Raw genomic sequence first — 25,342 nt, 5'->3', positions numbered from 1 at the left:
ATTGCTTTAGAAATGGTTTTAGATTAGCTGTCCCTTATGGGCTATGTAGGCAAATAGTTGTCCACAGATCTTAAATTCTACTCCTCACTTTATTCTGAAGCTTGGGCATGGATTTTTTCACAGATGAGATTTACAGAAAAGGCCTTGATTACTTGTGGCTTATTAAGGAGCTTGGCCTATTGTGTCTGTCCAAGTTAGGGAACGAAATGTGGCACTTTAGCTAAATTCATACCTTGTAATTATGCTGTCTCAATTTCCTCTCAGCTGTGGGGAGAGAGATCAGAAGTGTATGCAACTGGTGTGCATTATTCATGCTTTGCATTTGAGAGCTTTACAGGTTCAAAGCACTTTGCAGACTTTTAATTAAGCTTTGCCTGTGAGGCTGGTGGGTATTATCTCTATCCTGAAATAGCAGACAAAAAATGGGCTTTATAACTGAAGTTCTTGCGGGTAAATGCTGTTAGTTTGCTCCTGTGAGCTGGCTGTGTGAGGTGTTGCTGGCTGACTCTGCATGTAGGTTTAATGTTTCTGCCTTTACCTGTGATTTGGATCATGGCTAGGGTTGGTTTCCCTCTTATGACTCCAGAAAACCAGACTACATCTCTGCTCAGTGATGTAGCTTGTGTCTACAACATGAAGTAATCCGCTCCTGACATTGTGTCCATGCAGGAGCTTTGCAGCTTTCTGATTAAAGACTCCTGTAGAAGTTCAAAGACCCATCCTTAATCTTGTGTGAGTGATTAAAGAGGTCTCCTGCTTCTATTTTGGGATCTGAGCTGCAAGTTTAATAATGGGTTATTAAAAAGAGTTCATAAGCTGACAATTGGCCTTCCATCCACAAGGGAGGAAGTAGCGTATGCTGAAGTGGATGTAAAACTAGACTGACACAAACTGACCCTGTCATCCCACCTCACTGCAGATTACACCATTGGGAAGAAAAGTGCCAAAGCTGCAGAGAAGACTGTTCAAGCACCACTTGTTCCCCCCACTGATCCTGTGGGCCGGGTATCTCAGGGTAGGCTTCGTACCACAACAGTCACTAGCACCCTTCTTCTTCAAGTGCTGCCTTTCCAGGGGCAGAAGCCCTGACTGATGTCTTTGTGTCTCTCCTCCTCTCCCAGGTGATGTGGAGAAAGCAGTTACAGAACTGATCATAGACTTTGATGTGAACCCAGAAGAGGAGAGCCCATATGAAGCTTTGTACAATGCAACGTCCTGCCACTCCCTGGACAGCCTTGCCAGTGGGAGATCCTCAGATCGAGAGTCTCTGAATAAGGAACCTGAATCAACTGGTCTCAAAGCAGCAGGAGTCAGGCCTGTATGTAGCTATGTGTGCTCCTCCCTGCTTGCCTTAGGATAGGAAACTTGCCTTCAATTTCAGGATTTTGCAAAGGCTCTCAATCCCCCAGCTTGAGGAAGTCTTTAAACCCATCCCTGACATTGATTGCAGCAGGCAGGTACCTCTCCTTTTCACTGACCTCTTCATATAACCCCTCTTGTATTGACTACAAATAGCCACTTTGTGCTGATTTTCACCTCATGCTGCATCCATCTGTTTTCAGTCTGTTGAATTTGGGTGCCAGTGGATTTGGGTTTGTTGGGACATTACACTTAGCTGAAGGGCTAACTTGTGTAGAAGAATGCTTTGGAAACTTGCATGCAGCATTTTTCTCATCTCTCTTGCTCTCTGCTTTGCCCAAGAGAAGGCTCTCAAGAAATTAAGAATGTCCCATTGGAATCTAGTTGGCACTGGAGCCTTTTATTTTGGGGTGTGTGTATTACTTGCAGAGATCTGTAGAGGGTACTCAAGGCTTTACAAAGCAATGCAGAGTTCCTGGAACTGTCTACAGTGAAGTCTTCCTTACCTTCTGTTAGTTGCATTTGCTGCCTCCTTAGCAACCAAGCCTATGGGGCAGATGCTGGCCTTGCAGCATGCTGTGTCAGCTTCAGGGGTGCTTTTCTGCTTGCATGTACAGAGCCTGCTCTGTGGATGCAGTTCTGGACAAAAGGCAGAGAACAATTAAACTGCTGCTGATACAGAAACCATGATTCCTGTCTCTCTGCAGAGGGGCATATTTTTTCCTGTACTATTAGCAAATATAGTAGAAATGAAACGAAAGCTCCAGAAGCCTGACATTTCAGACAGATGTGCAGTACACTATCCTGTTACTAACTGAATCTTGGTGGCTTACATCCATCTATTCACTGTCCTGTGTTGATGGTGTCTGGTGTGAAATAAGCTCAGCTCTGTCCCAAGTAAGATGAGAGGCTGAACTGCAATGAAAAGGGAGAAGGAGGGATGCGCTCCAGGAGCTTGCTGCAGTTTATCCCTAAGCTTGCTTGGTTTTGGAGTGTGCAGTCCACCTCTCCGACTTTCCCTTTGCCATTAGATGGAGCTGTTGCAGGGCAGGAGATGACCTGGAGTTGTGTTCAGCGCTGCATGGAGGCAAAGCCACACAGCTCTCGCTGCCCACAGGCAATGCTGGGATGTTTGAGGAACGCAGTGCTGCATTGTCTCTTAATCTCTAGGGTTTTGCACTATAAAAGGTTCCTCTGGAATCACTTAACTGTTTTATTAAGACACAAGTGATGTCTTCCCTTTCTGCCCACTTGCATGATTTCATTACTGACCTCAGCTGTGTGTTGCCCTGCCACTGAGATTACCAGTCTGGGTCTGAATGAACTGGCTGAGGTAATGAAGCACTAAGCCTGTGTAAACAGCACCTTCCACCCCAGCAGTTTCATTCTCCTGACAGCACAGTTGGTGCTCACGTGGGCCGGAGCTGGCCTTGTGCAGTGTCACCACTGCAGAGCACAAGTGGGTGCTCTGTTATCAGTAGCAGTCTCAGGCTCCGTGCTGGTAGGACTGAACTTCTCCACCCACATGAATTTGAGGTCCTTACCATGCTGCATCCACAGCAGCATGGACACGGTGGTGGGAGCAGAAGGGGATGTGCTTTAACACAGCACAGTTGACTGTGATCTTCTAAACCACAGAGAGAACGTCCACCGCCGCCTGCCAAGCCACCACCTGATGAAGAGGAGGAGCAGCATGTGGAGAAGATAGGCCATGGTGCTTCCTGCGAGGTATGTGAGGCTCGATCTGGGGTGTTTTACAGGAGTATGGTGTAAAGATCAGTTTAATTAATTTGGGAGGAGCCAACTATGATATTAACCTTGCAAGCTGGGTTGTGAGTGGGAAGTTTTCCTTCATTCTAACATTGCTGCTGTCACTTGCCATGGGAACTTCCTTTGTGCAGCTCTTCCAGGGCACCTCTGTGTTGCCCTTTAGCCTTACTTTCCTATTCTTGGCTGGGAATTCCCTTAGGAAGAGTTTTTTTCCTGAATCACATTGTGATGTGGACTGTTGCCCATTTGTAATGATCCCACCAAATGCATCTTCACTTGAGACTGAAACCCAGAGGGCCATTAGTTCCTGCTTCCAATGAGCTTCCAGATGTGGAGGAGTGACGTGGGCTTGTGGATCCCACTGACATGAACAGGGAGCAGGGGTTTGAATTCAGCTGAGAATCTGGCCCAGCATATGTTAAAGCTGTCTCTGACGCGGTCAATGCATGTGAGCTGCTTTTTGATGAAGCTAAAGCTTTCCTATTCTGCATCTTTGCTACTGAGCTTCCAATTGCTCATTTTTACTCCGTTTTACATGACTTGGATGTGAGGGCTCTCTGGGAGACCCATCTATGGGGGATGTGAAACCACAAATGTGTCTTGGCGACTTCTGACACCCAGGAAAATCTTCAAAGCAAGCCCAGATCTTGAGGATTTCCTTGCTTTTCCGAGTGTGGTATGTTGCATGTAAAACAAGTGGAGTGTGTTGTAACAGCCTCCCATTCACCAGATGCTTTGCTTTGAATGTGTTGATCTGCTGAAGTTCCTACAAGGCAGGAATGTGATCTGTTTTCTGAAGTATGTCACATCTACATGAGACATGAGTAAAGATTATTTGCTTTAACAGAACTGGCTTTTTCTAGAGAGTAAACCTCCAAACAGTGCATAATTTCACCTGAAATGTGAAACTGTGGGCTGATCTCTCCACTGCTGTTGAAATGGCTTTGCAGGGTGATAACCAGTCCATGGCTGGCTGGCAGCAGAAGAGAGCTGGGGAGCAGGTCACAGCATAGTTGGAAGCAGAACGTGTTCATGATGACAAACACGGGGGAGGGAAGCGTGCACTGACTGCCCCTGCTGAGTTATCTTGCCATATTTAATTATCAGGCACCTGCTGGGTTGTCCTGGCTTTAATGGCTTTGGAAATATGATCCATTAAAGGAAGTCTTGCTGGCAAATAGACTTGTACAGAGTGACTCGCTGGGGAGATCTGGATTTGTCACCAAGTTTGCTGATAGAACTTCTGGGCAGTGTGTGTGTCGCTGCCTTCTCGGTGTACTGGTTTGGCTCAGATTCTTTGCTACTTCTGGGGTGCTTTGCTTTTCCGACTCCTGCCCCTTATTTATCATCTCAGTACATGTTCTCCCTGGGTTGGGCAGGCGTGAACAGGAGTAAGCTTAGGGAGTGCTCTGAATGTCTCATTGCAGCATCCTGGTCTGATCCTCTAGGCCTGCCCTCACATTAGAGCCAGGACAGTCAGTCATTGAGTATTCTGGGGTTGGGCCAAGCTCTAGTTTGGAAAGTAGTCTTTTTATTCAGTTGCCAAGATGGGGCTATCAGTCAAAACAGATGTGCATAAACAAGAGAATTTTCACTTTCATCATGGAAAAACCTGAGTACAAACAGGCAGAAGAGCTGATTGCTTGAGGTGCCCGAGTGCCGCCTTCAACTATCTGCAGAAACCTTCCGGGGTGGGAGCCCAGTAAGAGTCTGCGTTGGCAAATGAGGCTGCAGTTTCACTTGTTTACTCCTCATTCCAAAAGGGAAGTGCAGATGAAAGACAAGGCACCATGATTGTTCCAGCAGCTTGGTCTGCAGCTCTGCTGAGGGAGGAGAGAGAAAAGAGATGAGTTACCCTTTTAAAGTCTTCCAGAGTTCATTGCTGTGGATTAAATAACTTTGAAGAGCATGCTCATTATTAACAACATCTTATTTTTGGGCTTTGCTAATAGTGACTATTTCCACATGCTCACCAACGTGTATAAATAAATGAAAGATGAACTGGAAGAAAAGTTGATTTGATTTTGTTACTCCTGGTTGCAGAGCCTACAGGGCAAGCATAGTTCTCCAGCAAACAATGGTCTTCATTTTGGGTGAATTTAAACCTGAAACTCTATTTAAAAATTCTATATAGAGCTTGGGAGGATGAGAGATGGAGAAAAGAAAGTGTAACCAGGTCTATAAATACATACACAAACATTTACAAAGCAAAAGCTGGGAATTATGTATTGCTGAGGAGCATGCCTTCAAATGAGTTCAGTGGATTTGAAAGAGAACAGCACAATGATCATCATCTGCAGAGTCTGAGGTATCCTAGTGCCTGCTCAAGGTCCAGGCTGCAACTGCCCTGACAGGCTGCTGCTGTGCAGTATTTTTCCAAGCTCTCTGGCAAGAGCTTGTCACCCACTGTTAAAGTCTGATGGGTTTGTGCCACCATCTGGTCAAAGCTTTTGTTCCTTAATTTGCTCATGATGAGCACCTTCACCTCAAAAGGAGCAGCTCTGCCTGACAGCTCCTGCTCCAAGCAGGTAAAACAAAGACTTTCTTTGCCAGACACAGCCCATTTCCTCCCATTGAGAAAGTTGATTTAAAAGCCAGCTGGGCTTTGCAGGAACAGTGCACGGATGTTGGAATCCTGTCTGTGCTGCTGGCTCCTGGTGCCTCTCCAAGACTGCCTAAGCTTCCAGAGGTCCTGGCTAAATTGCTGTCAGGTAGGTACCTATTTGCCCTTGAAGCAACTTGGATGCTTTCACTTGGGGAGGAAATCGGAGGTGGTGCTTAGTCTGCTGTCTAGACAGTGGCAGTTCCAGAGCAGTACAAGAGCCCTCTTTGGGGGGATGTCTTGTTCAAACCTGTTCTTCCCTGTCTTGCAGCAGGTCAGGATCACTTGTTTTCTGGCTTATGTTTGGCCCCACCACTCTTGGCTGTCGGCACACATGGCTCCTGAAACAGGATTGCATCAACTTGGCATGGTCTGGCCAGGAGATGGTGCTGGAAGGCAGCTGACCATGCAGGCACGGTGCCCTGCAGCCCAGTTTAGGCCAGTTAACACTGGGATGGCACATGTGGCTCTATAAGGATGCCAAACCATTGGCATTGAGGTAGACCAAAGTGTGAGCCTGCGGCAAGACTCATTTGGATCTCGCTTCAAGACCATGCACATGGATGATGGCTTTCCAGAGCAGCTTGCTGGAGGGTCTCCCAGTATTACAAACAACTGCTAATCAGAGACTTTTGGGGATTAAAATGAGCACAATCACTGCTGCACATCCTGAGGTTACACTGGATTTATACAGTGTTACCTGAGGCTCTTTAGTCCTAAATCCACTGTGCATCCTGAGGTTAGGAATGCTAGAGCTGAGACTTCTGAGAAGGAGGAAGGGGTTTGGGCTTCTTACTTTCTTTAGCCGTGTCCCAGTAGAGCAGCAACTAAATAGTGAATGACTATGCAAATTCCAATAGCAACAGTAAATCTGATGAACAGGAATAATGGCCTCAGCTCTTTCCCCCTCCAGGCTGTCTGCAGACCTTGCACAATGAATCTGTCAGTGATAGAAAGCTGTCAGCACTCTTAAATACTATAAAATAAAGGGGGTTTGGGTGGCTTTTTGAGGGGGTAAAAAAAAACAGGGAGTATTACATTTTGGATCCCACTGCACAGCGAAGGTGTTGCATCTGCCAATTCCTTGCTTAAACCGTGGCATAAAGAGGCCTTGTGCTTTATTGATGGGATAAATAGCACTGCTTTGTGGAGCTCTGCATTATACTGTTTTTCATTAGGCCTCTGGTGCACGAGGAAAGAGCAGGGGAAGTGGAGCTGAAGAAGAGGAACACCCTTACGAGCTGCTGCTCACAGCAGAAACTAAGAAGCCCATTGCAGTGGACAGGAAAACGAAAGGTAAGTGCCCATGCATAGAGCAGAGCTGTTTGCTTAGGTGCATTTAAAGGAAAATATAGAGGGCAGAGGGTAACTGGAACAGTTAAACTCTCTGTTGGGTGGGGTGGCTGGGTCAGCATCGCAATTGTTTTGTTTCCTGGTAATCTTCACTTTTAGAAAGGAGAGATCTAAATGTTCCTGTACAAAATGTACACACAGGAAGGGCAGCTCTATTCTGACAACTAAGAGATTGCAAAGAGCTCTTCTGTTAACTTGGAAAATAAGCAAATCCTGGGCAGAGTCAAGTGAATGCAGAGGGGTGGAAGAGATGAGCTGATACAAGCATTCATATGAGCTGTATTCTCCCTCCAGCTGAACTTGAAGCCCTTCTGGCTTCGCGTGTTATACCAGCAGATGATTTGCCCTGCTACCCTGGTCTTAAAATCAACATCCCCCCGTGTATTAAAGCTAATTTGAGATGTAAACCAACAGAGGAGGAAAACAAACACGCGTTGAGCAAGCCCCTTTCTAGAACTCACTGAAAATCCACTGCATAGCCAGGTTAAGTATCAAACTAGTCTCCCTTCTCCCAGAGGGACTTCTGTGCTTTGCAAAGGATCTGGGAACACCTTGTCTCTTGTGTTTGGCTGGTGCTGGGCTTTTTGGCTTTCCTTCAACAACAACAAAAGATTAAAGGAAAAAACATCCCTTGCTTTATTCAGAAGTCCTGAGCAGGAATTTTGAAGGATTTAATTTGGACTGTAAACCTGGAAAGCATCTCACTGAGGATGAACAGAGGATAATGAGGACTTGATGTGATGCCTTATTGACTGCTCTGTAAGACCTGCAGCTTTTTTTCCTCCCTTCCTGCAGCGTGATAGCTTCCATTCCCTGAGTCCTGCTCTACTCCAGGCTTGGATAGGGTGGCACAAGAGGTCATTGTTTTCCCACCAGCACTTGCCAAAGCCACTTGCTGCCGGAGGCAAAGTTAGGGTGCTTTTCAGGTTGGTGCTTTGTGGTCTCAGCCAGGAATAGTCCTTGGGTGACAGCCATTGAGCCAGAAGCTTTCAGGCTATCTTTTCAGTGTGCAGCTATTGCTGGTTATTCAAGTGTAATCTATTCCTGACTGCTTTGCTGCTTTCTCTGGCTACTGTGTCCAGGCTTCATGAATATGAGTGAAGGTGTGTCATAATTGTGTGTCAGATTAAAATAAAACCTCAGAGTAATGCATCTGCTTGTCCTTGATGCAAATCTCTTCCCTGAACACATGAAGACATTAGTACTGCAGGCATCTAAGCCTCATTTCATGGAAAGCTTATCGGAAGCATCTTTAGCCTGTTAAGGATCCAGAGCAAAGTCATATAATGAACAGCTAGGGTTTGGTCTGTGGACAGTGTTACTGTGGTTGTAACAGACCTAGAGCCCACCCCACTCTTGTAGTGGGAGAAATCCAAGGATGCAGTTGAGTTTTCTCATCTTCCAGGACTTGTCTGTTCTCTTAAATGCAATTAGCACCAACTGATGTGGTGGAGCCGTGGATCTGGTGGAGGTGAAGAGCTGTTGCTTGGTAGAAGGGGCCCAGCCAGCAGATTTCTCATGTCTTGCATTTCAGCTTATCTGGGCCATCTCCTATTGCTCTTCATGGTGGACCTGGAGAAAGAGACATGATTGGTTGTCCCCCTTCTCCAGAGGGTACCAGCTGTTTTCCATGACATCCCAGAGTGATCCCTGTGGCACAAGCATATGTGTGACTGTGTCCCCAGCTGGCAGCTTTCCCTGTACTGCTGGAGCTGCTGAGCTTTGTCAGGGTCCCGTGTCATCTTCCACTTCTGCTTGTGGACTTCAGGCTTCTCAACACTAATATGAAAAGAGCCACTGACTGCTTTTCTGGTGTGTGTTGTTCATCCCTTCTTTCTGTCCCAGCCTTACAGGTTGCTTCTTTCTGCACAGGTGTTTCCTAACTGTGCTGGGAGGGTGGATCAGCTTTGAAATCTGCTTTACTGTGCTGGGAACAAAAGGGAATGTTTCCTGCTTTTGCAGTACTTGGGGTCAGATGCCAGGAGGACATGTGGAACCAGATGTAGCAAGTATGAAATGAGAGGTATATACTGATAGGATTGGGGGAGAAGATGCATTTAGGGAGTAGCAGAATCATTTTGGCAAGAAGTTAAACAAGGGCTGAAGGAGGTACTAAGGCCTTACTTGGGGTGTTAGAGAATTTTCCCACCTCTGGATCAGAAGGGTCCTGGAGCATCAAAGGCAGCAGCTCAATCCCAAGACAACGAGGAGGCTGAACATGGCCTTAAATTGTTTCTTGGCTCTTGATCTGAGAGACTGGGCTTCTAGATGTTACTTGATGCGTTCTGGAGGAGCTTTTGGTCAGAAGAGGAGGACTCTGATTCTTGTGGGGGATTGAGAAGGGCTTTTGAGGGCAGCTGAAAGGCTGAATTTCAGGCATGCTGGGTTTAATGGTGCCTTTCATATGGGATAGCTGTCTTTGTTTCTCTGGCTGCGAGTTGTCATGTATGCAGTGAGGAGATGAATGTGGTATTATCCGCCTGGCTTTGGTTGCCTTTTGTGTCCCTTGCAGCAGTTTGCTGTCACATGCTGGAGCACTGGGAAAAGTTGGCCTCATGTTTTAGGCAGAGTATCAGAAGTGGTTGAAGCCAAATGCTTTCCCACCCCCTTTGGTAAGGAAAATATGTGCAATCACATGCATGAAGTCAGGGTGTTCAGGACTTGTAACTAGGCCAAGGGTGGTGAACTGTGTGTGGACTGACCAGGAGGAGACTGTTCAGCTCCTGCGTTCAGAGACCTGATGGAGGATGGCTGCAGAAAACACTGCTGAGTTTTGATGTCTGTCTTGCTCCTCGGGAGAGTCACCCACAAGGGCTGTCAGCAGTAACCAGCTGCAGGTAGGACTCAGTTGGTTCCTTCTGATAGTTTTAAAACCTGATATTTGTTGAGGTTCTGCTGTGCTGCTTCCATAGGAAGCCCAGCAGGAAGTGCCTACTTTGCCCTTCTCTTGCTAGGGTTTTTCTTTGTGGTTACACTGGTTCAACCAGATGGATGACTGAGCTCCAAACCAGGGTCTGAAATGAGGCAGTGATAAAAACCAAAGCATGCTGCAAAGAGATTTAAAGGAAATATCTTTCCACAGAGCCAGATTATGATCACAGGAACAGTGGGATGCATATCACTGTAGGGAATCCTTGGGGACACATGGGTGTCACAAACAAAGGTTGGAAGGGATAGAAACCCCTTGGTTTACCATGAGGTGAACGATAGTGTAGAACCAGAGCTGACATGCCTTCTCTTGGTTTCATCATGGCTGGAGGACAGATCCCTTTCCATGTCTCAGGTCCAAGCCCTCATTTCTGTTGTCATGATGTATTTAGAAGCTTCTCTCCAGAATCATATTAAGCAACTAGGGCAGTATTTTATTGCCCTTCTTTAAAAGGGGAATAAAGGAGGGAGTACAGAAGAGCACAAGTTCAGGTAGCTTTTGTAGAATAAACTACCCAGCATGACTGAGCTTGGCGAGACTAATTCAGGAGCACGCTGTACAGGTCTGGATGTCACATGCAGTACCTCGCTGTAAATGAGCCCTGGGTTCAGTTTTACTGCAGCTGAAGGTTATTTTTGCACTTCTGAAGTGCACCCTAAAGGCCACTTTCCTCCTTGCTGGCTTTCTGTGCCACAGGAGATAGATTTGCATGCTCCTCACTTGACAAATTCTGACATGATGTAGCACAGGGAGCCTTTTCTATATCAGAGTTAGAAGCTAGGGTATGCCCTTGCTAGTTCTAAGGTTGGGGAGCTTAAGCAAAAAGCAGCTGCAATAACAGCTTCATTCTCCTAATCCAGGGACACGAAACAAATCCTGCTGATGATATACAGGGACAGAAATCCAATCGAGGCAGGGCAATTGCAGCCCAGTGTTAGGAGTTTAGGGAAGTGCTTTGTATCTGGGATTGTCAGGCTGCTGGCAGGGAAGCTCGTAACCGAATCCTGCCTGGGAAGCTGACAGGCTGTACCCAGAAAGGTTCTCCTGTTCCCGTTAGGTGTTGGAAGCAGCCTCTCCTGTTGGTGAAACCTGCAGCAGGCATTGACTGAAGAAGTCAGGACCAGTCAGATGTCTGTGTTTGGGGGTAAGATCAGCTAAGGGAGCTGGACAGAAGACCCTGTGTTAAAGACATCTCCCTTTCTCAGTTTAAAAGTGTAACTGCAGGAGTGTGCTTTCACATCCCTCAGGGTGCAGCAGATGGATGGAACTGGGGGCTCTCTGCTTTTCTAGCACCTGAATATTATTTTTCCCTTCTCCAAATTCACTGCACCCTTGAAAAATGACTGCTGTTTTCATCTTTGTGCCACGAGGAAAGTGATCAGCGCATCAGCTGCATCATGTCAGTAACCTATCCTGAAAGGGTCTATCTTCCTGACATGGCCAGTGGTTGTTCTGGCTGATCCTGAGGCCTCTTTAGTTGAAACCCCAAAGGCTAAGGCCTGGTTAACCCTCAGGGTTCCTGCCACGAGCACCTCGATGAGCAGAAACAAGATGACTGTTCCTACGTGAGTTCTGTCTGCAGCTTTCAGGGCAGGCTCTGAACATCTCCTTCACGATGTTCCTCACATCTTCTGAGCAAGTGCTGTTGCTCTTGCTTCATCCCTTCCTTCCCTGGCAGCTTCCTTGTGTTTCAAGTCCTTCATGGGCTCGAGGATGAATGGTGGCTGTGATTTCTGTTCAACAGGAGTCCTTTTGTGAGGCTCTGGAGCTGGATTTGGAGCATTTTGTTCTGGCTGGACTCAAGTGTTCCAGCACGTGGCACAAAATTTCACCAGCCGCCTGCCTGCCTTCAGCAGAAATGTCAGTAAAGGTTAAGCTGGGGCATGGAAGAAATGATTCCCAGGGAAGGAAAGTCTGAAAAGAAAGGCTGTTGATTTTGCAGGAGGTTTTCCCTCCTCATTGCGTTACTGTGACTGTCCCTTCAATGCTGTGTTCCTCTTCCCAAGTCGGTAGCTTTATCTTACTCAGACCAGTCTGTCCTGTGAATGCAGCATGTCTCATCTCCCCTTAGGTTTCTCTCCAGCATTACAGCTTCATAACTTTATGCAAAGTAACTGAACATAGTCTGGTCTCTTGATCTCCTGATGGGGTGCTGCTGTGGCATTCCCCAGTGTTGGGAATGGTGCTGGTGACGCCACCTGCCTGCAGGGAATGTGCCTCCCCCTTGGCAACTTCAGCCGCACAACTTGTGGTTTATGTGCCCGTGCAGGATCATCAACAACTACTTCATTGTCCTGGAATCTTTAACTCATAGGATCCAGACTGCAATAAGGCCTCGCATCACTTGATCCCAGTGGGAAGCGTGGTCTGCGGCGTGCTGCCCGGGCAGTCAACCTCCGCTCGGGCTTCTGCTGCTCCTGACTCAGCTGCCAACTGAGCAAAGTGCTTTGAGCATCTTGTGGAGTAAACACATGGCTGTGAGAGGGCCCAGCTCTGCTCAGCACACAGGGGGCACAGCACAGCCCATCTGAGGTGGCTTGCAAAGGCCAGTGACTAATTTTTCCTGCCTCATTCCTGGTATTAGGACACAAAACCAGATGGGTGTTAGTGTGTGAAAATGACCTGGTCAAGCTTCGTGCTGGGAGGGGTGCTTCTGGGGAAGGAGTTGATATCTTTCTTGTTGCTAATAGACTCCTTTTAGTTAAAGATAAGTAAAATTCATTAGTGTATTTTGCCTCGCTGAAATGAGGATTCCTTTGCTTTGGCTTCCAAGAGCTGCTGTCTTGCAAAGCAAGCAATTTCCTCTTCACATTTAAACATCCTCCCTGTGTTTGAGCCACGTTATCGGGGTCTGAACATCCTCCCTGCTTTTCAGAGCCATGCTATGGGGCTGCTTTGCTTTATTGTTCTTTTTTTTAGTCTTCAGAATGAAGGGTGTTTCTTCAGCACTAAATGAAAGTGGTCAAAACTTACAAATACTTACGGGTGGATATAGGAGTCCTTGGTGAACTAAAGTTATGCTCTTAGCTTTACAGTCTTGCTTTTACAGTTCACATGCACGTTCAGCTGTGGCCAGGGTGAGTGCGTGTATGTCTGTGTGCACACTTGGCAGTTGGGATCAGTCAATTATTCATGATTGATGCAGGACTGTGGTACCTGATATTAAAGATGTTGGTGTAACAGTGTTGTGTTTCTGGGGCAGCCGGTGCTCCACTGCCTTAGCAGATGAGACCGCTCTGTGTTCAGTGCTTCCCTTGCAAGAGGGAGGGTTCTTGAACAAGTCTTTTTATTGCCTCAAGTGTTTATTTCTCTCCCCTGAGTAGGGAGAGAGGTTAAACTCAGAAACCACTAGGGAGGAAAGCAGTGGTTGTTTTTGGGGGATGGATTTTGGAACTGGCAGGTTGATTACAGTCCAGAAGCTTCCCCACCCTGCAGCCCGTGCCAAGAGCAGGGAGCGCTGCTCTAAATAACACTTTGGCCTTTATGGAAATCTATCAGATGTTCCAGGAGCCTCCGACTCCGCTTCTCCTACCTCACTTGCTCTCTCTGCAGGATATAGTTAGCACTTCTCTTAGCCTTATATAGCAAGGCCTGATAGTTAGTGTTAACAGGAATAAAACAACAAGGAGAGCTGCCAGATTGCATAAATCAGGCCAGTGTTTGGAATTTCATAAATGCCATGACTTTGGGTACAAGTTGAGCACGCGGAACAATACGGAACTGTTCTCTCTTTATCTCTGCCTCCCTTGCTGAGGGAAGGCAGGGGGGAGAGATGGAATTTTGCTGCTTCTTCCATGTTTTTAATTTCCTCCCCCCTGCCCTGTTTTCATCTTCTTGAAGACCACAGGAGGAGCAGTGGCAGCCGCAGCCAGGACTCTGCTGACGGTCACGACATCCAGGTTCCAGAGCAGTTTTCGGGGTTGCTTCACGGTTCTTCCCCAATCTGTGAGATAAGTGAGGACCCTTTCAGGCTCGTTTCCTCCGTGGAGAAAGGAGGCACGGAAGCTACAAGCCAGGCACGTGCTATGCAGCTGGAGGATGCTGCCTTACCTGCCTGTGGCTCGGTACGGACCAGCTCTCCAGACCAAACCCAGAAAGTGGTCTACGCGACCGTGCAGCACACGCACGTCAACCGGGCGGATCCTGGAGCTGTAGTCACGCCCCACGTGCCCCAGCACCCCGGCGGTGCTGAGGAAGAGGGGGACAGAGCTGTGGGCAGAGCCCACCCAGGCAGCAGACCCAAAGCTGAGCTCAAACTCAGCCGCAGCTTGTCGAAATCGGACTCTGATCTTCTGACCTGCTCTCCGACAGAGGACGATGCCATGGGGAGCCGGAGCGAATCGCTCTCCAACTGCAGCACTGGGAAGAAAAGGCTGGAGAAGTCCCCGTCCTTTGCTTCCGAGTGGGATGAGGTAAGGCTGACCTTGCTTAAGAGCTCCTGTGCCAGGATGAGTGTGTACAGCACGAGCTCCTCTCTACCACACAGGTGGGGGTTCTGGGTGGTTCTCATTACTTGTACTAACTCTCACATTGTATTAACAGGCAGTTAACTGCAGTGGGGGACAAGAGGAATTGCAGAAGTGAGGGGCTTTACAAAGTTGCTCAAATTCAGGGTGTGATTTCTTTTTGGCAAGCCAGATGTGGGTTTACATCCCTGGAATGAGGGAGAGTTGATAACGGTGCTCCTCCCAAATCTGTGTTGACCTCCTCTTTCCAATTCTTCCCCATGCACTCTCCCAACATCCAGAGGGGAGATGTTCTGGCTGTGGCTCCCTGCTGCTGGAGGGGTGAGCAGCGTCCTGGGTTCAGGGGATGGAAGGAAGAGAATAATTAGACTTTGTTTTATGTATTTACCATCTCCCACTTTCATCTTCACATATTTATTTCAGAGGCTTGTTAGCAGTCACTTTATTATAGCACAGGAAGCCTATGGATAGTTAAATATTTCATGCTCAGAAAGTTGGCCGTAGTGAAGCACTCGGGCGAGATTAAGTGTCCCTCTGAAATTCAGCACCGCAGCATTACTGAAACATTCTTTGGAGATGATTCTCTGCTGGTGGAGCAGGAGCACTGCACAAGAGATAAGCTCGCATGAACCACTCTTTGTACACTGAGAGGAAGTAACCCCCTGGGGTAGTGCTGGGGGTGTGGAGCTGTGTGTGCTGGGCATGGGCTGGTTGTGCCCCTGCTCACCTGTCCTCTGTGTGCTGAGTGATGCTCAGCTGCCTCTCTGGTAGAGATCAAATCATCTTTTGTGGAAAAGGGAGGTATTCAAAGGTGCTAATAGCAAAGTGGGAGTCCCTCCTTGGTATGATGCTATCCTTCAGTTCATACTCTCACTCACTACAGTGTTTCAGTGGCCAGATAGCTCTGTTTTCCTCTGTAGCTGTTTTGGTTGTAGAGACTTTGCAGTTAATCACCTGGGTCAGTAGGAGCACGGTGTTAAGTGAGGGAACCTGTAGCAGAAGCCAGAGTTGAAAGGATGGGGTAATTCTCACTGTGCTTTTCATGCTGAACTGAACTGTTTACAGCGGGTATTGAAAGGGAAGAAGCCTTCATCTTTGCAGTGCTGCATGACTCCAGTAATAGCAGAGGTCAAGTGTTGGTGTGCCTCTGCTTCCTCTGCTCAGAGGAACAACCCCAGATCTGCTTCCCTGCTTGTAAACAAAGAGCATCATTTCCACCCAGTGTCAGCCTAACAAGCCACAGGAGGAAAACCTGCTTTTCCTTCCTTCTGTTGAGGTGAGGAAAGCAGAGAAAGAATGTGAAAAATTCTCATCCGGCTGCAGTGGGGCAGGTCTAACTTAGGTTTGTACTGTCAAAACCTGATGGTTTTCTTTGTCTTCCTGCTTTCTGGTGCAGTTTAAACAATTTGTGGAATTGCTTTAATGTGAGAGCAGCATCCTTTGGCTAAAGCACTGATTTGCCTGTCATGGACCAGCCAGAATGAGTCTGGGCAAAGGTTTCTCCTCCCTGCCGCAGTTTCCCCATCTGTGAGATGACAATAGCCTCTTCTTGCAGGATGCTTTTGTTCCCACTGAAAAGCAGTATGGAAAGTGAAATAGTGTCATAAGAAAGGGGACAAGCCATGAGCTGGTGATTCTCTGCCTTTACCTTGATTTGCTTTTTGATTTCTAAAGATTATAGAGGCATTTTGGGTCTCCTAAGTCCTGGTTGCACTCTGATGCTGTCAGCAGGAAGGGTATGGTTCACAGATCAATCTTCTATAGAAGCAGTATTAAATGGAGCTGCTCATAAGAGTTTGTATGGTAAATACTTTTGTAAAATAAACCTTTTATGATGGTTAAGAAACAGTAAAGATGCTCCTTTGGGGAGTGTTTGGGGTTTCTTTACAGTGATTTGTATGTGCTGGTCATAATGGCAGCAGTGAAATTTAAGCATCAGTTAGAGCTGTGCTTGGAGGTTTCATTAATTCCCTGAATGGGATAATGCAGCTGCTCTGAATTAGGATTGCAGCCTCTGAAGTTACCAGGCTGATCTAAAACCTTGTTGAGCCAAATCGTTGCTAACAGGGGTGGCTCTTCCTGTGTGTTGAGGGGAAACAATGGCAGATTTATAGGCATTATTCTGTTAATTTTCATAGTCTTTATGCAGACAACTGGAGAGGAAAGTGATCCATGTGCGGCTCCATGCAAGGCGCAGCTGCAGCAGACAAGCTGTGGGTGTTGCCCACTGGCTTTGCCAGCAGTAGGTGTGTCGGTGGGGCCCTGGGGATGTGGGGGGGGACCTGTTTATGTCTGAGCAGATGGGATCCATGGGATCCAGCCAGCATCTCTCTGGGCCATGGGTGACCAGGGACAGCAGGAATATCTGCTGCTTGGAAGCAAAGGGTCATGTCCCTTCCCCAGCCGAGTGCTGCCAATGCCCTTTGTTGGAAGTGGAAGGTGGTGCTGGCTTTGCCAAAAGGGTGGGATGGGGAAGAAATGATTCACTTGGCAAAGCTCATCCTTGTTCCCAGTTGCAGCTCCCCTGCTCCATGGACCCTGCCTAAATAACAGATGCTGATAGCGCTGCTTTGTGCTCCGTGCTGCAGAGGAGTCTGTTGAGCTTGTCCCATCTGCCTCCTGACCCACCAGCTCCTTCGTGGGAGCAGGGCTGTGTGTGCTGCCCCCTCAGCTGCTGTCCCATTGGAGCTCTTTGTAAGCCAGAGAACCCAGGAAAGCAAACAGCAATGTATTGCCCAGGGAGGGGGGTGAGGACTGAAAATGCTCAATTCTTTGAGTGGGAAGCAAGGTGGGGCAGGGGAAGTGTGCAAGGGGGAGAGAGCTCCTACTCAGCATAAATACTTGAATCCTTCCAAACCTGGCTGAGGGTTAAAAAGATAGATTGGGTTTTCATCATAGACACTTAACAGATGCTAAGATGCTCACTGTGGGGTTTGTATAGGAGGAGGAACTGTTTGTGCTCCTGAAGGAGGAAGTGGGGGTTTGGTGCCTGGCTTGGCTGCCAGCCCCCTTCCTGCGTGGATTAACTCACTTCTGCTCTGCCCTCCTCCTTCATAGAGCAGCTCCAGCCCTGCCCATCTGCCCAGGTTCATGGAGAAGTCCTGTTATAAGCAGGCGAACCTCATGTCCTCCACAGTGGTACTGGAGTCTCTTGGTGTTTGCTCCGCAGATCCTTCCACCAGAGTGTGATCCAGGAGCTGACCTGATTTCTCTCTTGATAGGCTCTTCTGGGTGTCTCTGGATACAAGGTGACATACACATCTGATATGAATAGTAAGCTGTTAAACAAAGACTAAGGGATGTGTAAGAACTTTGCTTTCTTCTGAGCCTGTGCTGTCTCACCATCCCCAGCCAGGTCTAGGTGTTGAATGGCTCCTTCTCCTCCTGCCCCAGCTTCTGTTGTGTTGGGTTTTTTCCAGGTCCTTTTATCCATTTGATAGATCCGTCTGTGCTAAAGGAGAGGGACAGACCAAGGTGAAGTAGAACTTTATCACAGTCACTCACTGAGCTGCCACAGCTCTGCCGGGGAAGCAGCTTCCTGACAGTGAGAGTAATCGGTGGAGATGTCAACTCCTGGGAGAAGCAGCAGAGGAGCAGTGCCTGGGCTTGAGGAGGGTGTCAGATAGTCCTCTAAAAACTGTGAAGAAGCTGTGGCAAACATTTCCTGTCCCTTAAATGCTGCCAGGTTGATAAAACCCCTGTGCAGGCTTTGAGGAGCGGTGTCCCACACAGCATTGCTGCTGGGTACTGGTGAGGCTGCACCTCGAATCCTGTGTTCAGCTCTGGGCCCCTCACTACAAGAGAGACATTGAGGTGCTGGAGCGGGGCCAGAGAAGGGCAGTGGAGCTGGTGCAGGGCCTGGAGCACAAGTGTGATGGGGAAGGGCTGAGGGACCTGGGGGGTTCAGTGTGGAGAAGAGAAGGCTCAGGGGGGACCTGATGGCTCCCTACAACTGCCTGAGAGGAGGATGGAGCCAGGAGGGGCTGGGCTCTGCTCCCAAGGAACAAGGGATGGGACAAGAGGAAACGGCCTCAAGCTGCACCAGGGCAGGTTTAGATGGAGCTGAGGAACAATTCCTGCCCCAGAGGGTGCTCAGGCATTGGAACAGGCTGCCCAGGGCAGGGCTGCAGTCACCGTCCCTGCAAGTGTTCACACAGCGTGGAGACGAGGCCTCAGTGCCATGGGTTAGGGGTGGCCTTGGCAGTGCTGGGAGTGGTTGGACTGGATGAGCTTAAAGGGCTTTTCCAGCCCCGTTGATTTGATGAGTCTTGCAGCACAAAGGGGGGGTGATGAAATGATACCCCTTAAATGTGAATAGCAGATAAATGGGCTTTGTAGAGGAGGAAGAAGAGGGGAGACATTTGGCTTTGGCAAAATGCAGAGATGCTGGGTAGTATCTTGGCTTCAGGAACTCAGGTTCAGTGGTTTATATTAGAGGTTTCTGATGTGCTGCAGCTCCTGTGATTTATCTCTGTTGTTCCTTTCTGCTCCTGCCTGTGCAGCCATGACACTGCACCAGGGCAGGCTGCTTTGCTTTGGGGTGTTTTGAGGATTGCAGTGAGGTTGTTCTTGATAAAGACCTGATCCAGGAGATGCATCTGTGCAGCCTGATGTCACCAGCCCATATCAGTATCCATGCTCAGAGCAGAGGTCTGGAGGTGAGGCATGGTGCTGTTCGAGTTTCCTGCTCTTCTGGGTCATAGGTGTTGGTAAGAAAAAATGATCTGTGCAGTGTTTAGGGGCAGGGAATGAGGCAGGCTACTGAGAATTAGCCTCAGACCTGGCTCCTGCCATTCCTTAATCCTCCACTTCCAGCTCTCTGCTCTCAAGTAAGTGGGCTCTGGTGGTGAATTTGTAAGGAGCGTTAGGGCTCGGAGGTTCCAGCATCAGTCACCAAATGAGGTAGTTGCTTTGTGTTCTGTCTTTAGCTCTTTTAAGAAGAGATTAAACCTCCTTCAAAGGAAGCAGGGGACTGAATAAAACGTGCATTTCACTTTGCATAAGATGAGAAGCACAGTCTGGCACTGATGCATTCCCCCCCCCAAGTGAATTAGTTAAAGAATTAATGAATATTCTGCAGCTCATTATGGCACTGGACAGCCATCATCTCCTATGAATGACTGCAGTGGTGCTCCATGTTTCGCTATGTTCAGAAGGAATTCTTTCCCCTTTGTGGTAACAGTGGATGTGCTGTTTTACCTGGTGCTGACCCATTCTGGGGGCTCTTAATGTCACATAAAGATGGATGCCAGGAGTAAATGGCACATGTGTCATACCTTCCATTGTGGGTTGTGAAGAGCTGGGGAGCAAGTTGTTAGAGACTGTGACTGCTGTGGGATGCCTTAAAGTACTTGAGCTCCATTAACCTTGGGCTGCTTGGGTGCCTAAGTACCTAGTGGAGTTAGTGCCCCAATTACAGGCTTACAGCTGAGGATTAAGAACATTTGCATTGAAATGTGAAACTTTCAGGAAAAGCTCTTGATGTAAAACCTGCTGCTGCCTAAAAAGGACACCCAAAAGTTGAAATTCAGAGCTGCCAGCTTGCCTTGAAAGAAAATGCAAATATCCTCCTTGTTATTCAGGGGGAGAGCTACTGGTTTGTGCCCGGGGAAGCTCAGTGGGTTTTGTTCTGAGGAGCTCATGCAGCTTACCTGGTGATGGCTCCCATATGGCCTGAGCTGTAGGTTAAAATACTGGTGTTCAGGGGAAAAACACAATAGAGATAACATGTTCATCCTCTCTGTATCCATCCCACCTGCAGGCTGGACATCTCGGTTCTGGCTTGACCTGGTGTGCTTACACTTGCATGGGCCAAGGACCATGCCATGTGGGTTACAGGGCTCCTTCCTTGCTTGCCAGCAGCCTCTGCCTCCTAAAAGGAGGAACCAGAATCTGGTTCAGGTGTTTAACACCTCATTTGCCTTGGGTTTAGCTGGTGGGGCCAGGCAGAGCCTGTTTTCCGTGTGGGGTGGGCTTGGTGTGCTTCCCTTGCCTAGAGCTGCCCCTCGTTTCTGAGCTCTCATTCCAGTTGTCCCTTTGCCTGTTTGAAATGGTTTCTAATTGTGCTTTGTTTAGGGGAAAGGCAGTGATGTGGTCAGTATTTTTGTTCTGTTTCTGCTCTTCTAAACAAGTGTGTCCATCAGGATCTGAATCAACTTAATTATTAGGCTGATTATTCTATTATCTCCATATCCCAATGTTTCCTCTTGTTTTTCCTGTGCTAAGGTCAGGAATTCTTACATCATCCTTTATGTCTCTTTTCCCTTTGCCTGCAGTGGTGAGATTTCCTCCATCCTGCTTCACTTTTTGAAGTGAAAGCTTTTGTGCTTCTCCTGCAAATGACTTGATAAAATCATAACCCAATAGTGAACTAAGCCATGCCAAATGAAGAAAATTGACTGATTTTATAGGTAAAATTGGTTGGTGTTCTGGTCTGGATAAAGACTTTATTCCTGTATTTAGCACCGAGGTTTAGACATTGCAAGAATGATATTTGCCAGCCCTCTGAGTCATATCAATCCATCTGGAGCAAGGCTGGTATCCGGGGTGGCTCTCCCTAAGGCAGGTTTGCAAAATACAATGAGCCACTGCAGCTTATCAGTTCCCCTGTGTGTGGCAGATGCCTCCATCCACCCATTCAGAAGGATCTGTGAAAATACCCTCAATACACAGAGATTTCTCCCCCCTGATATTTATAGGTCACTAACTGGAAACTGAATGTGGATCTAACTCAATCTGTGTGCATCCAGTGCACTAGAATAATGTAACTGCAGTCCACATCTCTGTTTCTGTTAACTTTTCAAGTGTATTAATTCAGTGTTTCTAAAGCAGAAGCTTCTGATTCTTCTATATAAATTATTGATGCTCTGATGGATACTTTGGTTACGTAAAGATCTTGTGATTGTTGGTTTTCAGGACACTTCTTCAGGAGCACAAGTGTCCAGCCGCAGTGTCCTTACTAAATCTGGTCTTTCATTAGGTTCTCTTCCACTTTATATCACATCCTCCGGCACTCCAGAAGCTTTTAGTTTTAAAGCAGGGTTTCTGTAGCTCTGTCTCAAGTCTCCAAGTGGGCATCCCCATGCCCTGTGGCATCCTGCAAGCTGGAGGCAACCTTTGCACCAAGAGCCTGGCATTTTGGCTTTGGGAGTTAGGATGTGAGAGCATGAAAACGTAGCTGTGAAGACAGTGAATTGATTCAATATTCTTAAGGAGGGGGGGTTGCCTGTCTTTAGGGTGAGTTCAGAATAACCAGCATCCAGCCATCTCACTGCTGTGAGCAGATGCAGTGTGCAGTTGGCCACTTTTCCTGTCATGTTAACAGCAGATTTTCCTGGGTGTTTGTCAAAAGAACCCTGCTATTTGGAGGGCTCTGAAACTGCAGATCCACCACACGCTGCTTGGGAAATGCAGATTTATACCCGAAGTTCCTTTCCTTTCAGTTTGTGTTCAGATTTGTACAAAAACATAGACTGGAGAGTGCTGTGAAGCAACAGGCCCTGATCCTGATCCAGATGAGTTTCGCAGAGACCATATTAAGCCAGAAAATGTGTGTGCCCTGATCAGTAATGAGCGGTTGCAAAACATCTAGAAATAAATACCAGTGTTAGTGAGTCCTGTGTTGTATGTGGAAAGCACATGCTGCTGGAGGAGGATGGAGCATGCGAGCTCAAGTGTTGAAATGAGCCTCAAACAACTGGCTTGCTTTTGTAGTTTAAATTGGAATTAATAAATTGAGCATTATTTTCTCCAGGCCTTTGGTGTTTGTTACACTGAGCTCATAACGCAGGCTGGTATCTTTTGTATGCACAGAATGTATTGAGTGATGAAATATGAGGCTTCTGCTCTCTGGGATGGTGATGTTGAGAGCACAAGCTGAAGCATCGTAATCTAAACCAGAAGTGGTTTATGTGCTGTCACCAATCTAGAAATGAGGTTCGTGGCCCAGATCCAAATTTCCCACAACTACACTTGCAGTAAGGAGCCAGCAGGTATTGTCCCTGATCCTGTCTGCTCTTACTTGCAGCTCCATCCCTTTCAGGCGTCCTAGGGGATGCTGCGATCCAGCCATGCCCTGTGCTTCAAGGACACGTCTCAGCTGGGTGTGAGGAGCTTCGCTTTCGCCTTCAGGGATGCAATGTCATAGAATCCCAGCCTGGTTTGGGTTGAAGGGACCTTAAAGCTCCTCCAGCTCCACCCCCTGCCATGGGCAGGGACCCCTTCCACTAGAGCAGCTTGCTCCAAGCCCCTGTGTCCAACCTGGCCTTGAGCACTGCCAGGGATGGGGCAGCCACAGCTTCTCTGGGCACCCTGTGCCAGCACCTCAGCACCCTCACAGGGAAGAGCTTCTGCCTAAGAGCTCATCTCAGTCTCCCCTCGGGCAGGTTAAAGCCATTCCCCTTGGCCTGTCCCTACAGACCTTTGTCATGAAATCTCTCCAGCTTTCCTGTAGCCCCTTTAGGTACTGGAAGATTGTTAAAGGTCCCTCCTGAGCCAGTTAGTAATATCAGGTATCGTTCACTGAAGACTTTGCTGGGGATAGTTCCTTAGCTCGCTCTTGCTTTGCATCAGCAGGGTGAACAGGGAAGCAGGCAAGACCTTATTGCTGGTTGAAGTAGCACCTGCCTTACTGTCTGCAGATGAAGGTCTGCACACAGCATCTTCTTGGGTTGCCCTCTTCCTGTTAGCATCCTAATCACAGTGGTGTTTTGAGCCTGTGTCATGTTGGCTTTTAGAAAAGCTGCCCCTATTTCTGTTGGCTTTGCCCTTCTGTTATCTGTGCTGTTGTCATGTCAAACCCCAATTACTGTGGATCAGCAAGGTTCTTGGAAGCTGCAGGAAGTTCAGTGTGCATCCGTATGTGCTGGGAGAGCAGCAAGGGTTCAGAGATGCAGCTAAGAAATGTGAAGCATCATGTCCAGTGTAGTGGACTTCCTTTTGGGAAGGCTGCCTGAGGTGTCTTTTCAAGTGTGTGTTTCTTAAAAATGAATGAGAAGCAGGAGGAGTTGGGACAGTGTGATTAGCACTGCACTGAGAAGACTGGAAAATCATAGCATCATAGAATGGTTATGGTTGGAAAGGACTTTAAGATGATACAGGTCCAACCCCCACGGAAAGTATCAGCTAAAGGGCATTATTGCTATTGATGGGTATTAGTTTTGAGATGCACAAAAAGCCTAACTAAAGCTGGTTTTCCATTCAGTCCGTTGCTGTTCCAGGTTGGACAGGCCTTGGGCATCATGGTTTAGAGGAAAGCATTCCTGTCCTTGGCTGGAGGGTTGGAACTGGGTGATCTTAAGATCCTTTCCAATACAAACCATTCCATGATTCTGTTTTGCAGGGTGTTGGGTGTTCTGCACTGTTGTGTAATTCCCACTTGAGTCATGGGCTTGTGCTGACCTCTTCCATCCCTTCCGGACCGTATCCTGCATCTCTTGAGATGATTTCACAAGTCAGCAGTTAAAAAAGGAGATCCCCAATCTTGATTAAATAGCTCTGCTTTCTTCTTTGTTTTTCCAAGCAACCCCAAAATAACTTGTTGCTGTTTACTAGAAGACCCACAAACCAGTTGGAAGTGGCTTGGAGCACCTTGTAACTGTCCAACACGAAGTTTCAGGCACACTGTTGATGGGTCGGAATCAACCTTTGTGTGCAGGAGGAATTGTCTTGTTGAGGCAACAGTGCCGCTCATGCTTGATCTTACCTTGGCTGTGTTTGGGGCTTGTGGCTGTGGTATTGGTATGGAATGGAGGCATTCTGTGCTCCCCAGCCTCACCCACTGACCTATTGCACCCTTCTGTTTCTTCCCTGCTATTTAGAGCTAACTCATTAGCCTGTAATAAAGCTGGTGGCTTTGTCATTGGGGTGTTTGTGGTACTTAGAGGGGTTTTTAAACTGTAGAGGCAGCTTGTCTGGGTTTTTATATATATATCTATATAATTTAAATCCAAATCTGCCCCATCCCTCCACTGCAGAAGCTTAGAAATAATGAAGTCTTAACCCTTGCCTCTTACTTGGAATTGCAGAAATGTCAAGTACTGATAACCTTTAAACCCAACTTTGTAAGTAGCTTTCAAGACTAAAATATGCTGCTGAAGCTGTTATCTTGTCTGCTGAGCTCTACCCCTGGGCAAGTTTGTACAATAGGTTATGAACCCCTTAATAATAACAATTTGTAATGGGAACCCTGATTCTTAATTATGCCTGTCTGCAGGGTGTCATTCTAATGCACTAATTCCATACATATGGAAGATACCATGCCACTTGTTTCCCTGGGTTTATTTCATTAGAGACACTTACCTGAATAACTTTATTGCTCAGTGTTTCTGGTTTTGATGCATGTGTAGGCGTGTTACAGCTTATCTTCCTTGGGATCAGGCTTCTGGACTGGTGGGTTTTAAGCTGCCCATTTGGGAAGGGGGCACAGAGGAAACAGAAGGCATTGACACAGACACACACACACACCCCCCACACACCAGGGTTTTACCTTGTGATGTGCAGAACTCAGGTTGATGGGCAGTGGTGTGTGGTAGCAGAAATTGTATCATGAGGGAAGGTAAGCCCGGGAAGCAGCAGGCAGGAGAGGTTTTGAGGAGAAGCCCTGTTATGCTGCCACCTAATGCTCTTCATGATGGCAGAAGCTGACAGAGGTGGGGATGCTGCTCTTGCCTTCAGCATTTGAGGCCAGGTTGACGGGGCTTGGAGCAAGCTGCTCTAGTGGAGGGTGTCCCTGCCTGTGGCAGGGGCTTGGAGATGGATGAGCTTTAAGGTCCCTTCTAACACAAACCAGTCTGGGATTCTATAACCCTAAATCATTCCTAGCTGCTAACACAGTTCCCTGTTCAGGCCACCCAGGTAGGGGCC

The 25,342-nt window shown here is 47.6% G+C and overlaps 1 protein-coding gene across 8 annotated transcripts in view; it reads left to right on the top strand.

The window, feature by feature from the left end:
- ANKS1A (ankyrin repeat and sterile alpha motif domain containing 1A) overlaps positions 1–25,342 on the top strand; it is a 125,149-nt gene that overhangs the window by 39,012 nt on the left and 60,795 nt on the right. For all 8 annotated transcript variants that reach the window (XM_061442581.1, XM_061442584.1, XM_061442583.1 and 5 more), the window contains 5 exons: positions 920–1,015; positions 1,122–1,318; positions 2,998–3,087; positions 6,910–7,027; positions 13,854–14,425. In XM_061442581.1, the coding sequence (XP_061298565.1) occupies positions 920–1,015; positions 1,122–1,318; positions 2,998–3,087; positions 6,910–7,027; positions 13,854–14,425 (1,073 nt within the window). The remainder of the gene's footprint in view (positions 1–919; positions 1,016–1,121; positions 1,319–2,997; positions 3,088–6,909; positions 7,028–13,853; positions 14,426–25,342) is intronic.

This window comes from Pezoporus flaviventris, unplaced genomic scaffold (assembly GCF_033815535.1).
Source record: "Pezoporus flaviventris isolate CSIRO_AGI_PZ_B2104156 unplaced genomic scaffold, CSIRO_AGI_Pfla_v1 ptg000228l, whole genome shotgun sequence".
Taxonomy (NCBI): domain Eukaryota; kingdom Metazoa; phylum Chordata; class Aves; order Psittaciformes; family Psittacidae; genus Pezoporus; species Pezoporus flaviventris.
The sequence above is the reverse complement of the archived record's forward strand: the minus strand, read 5'-3'. Positions and strand labels throughout refer to the sequence as shown.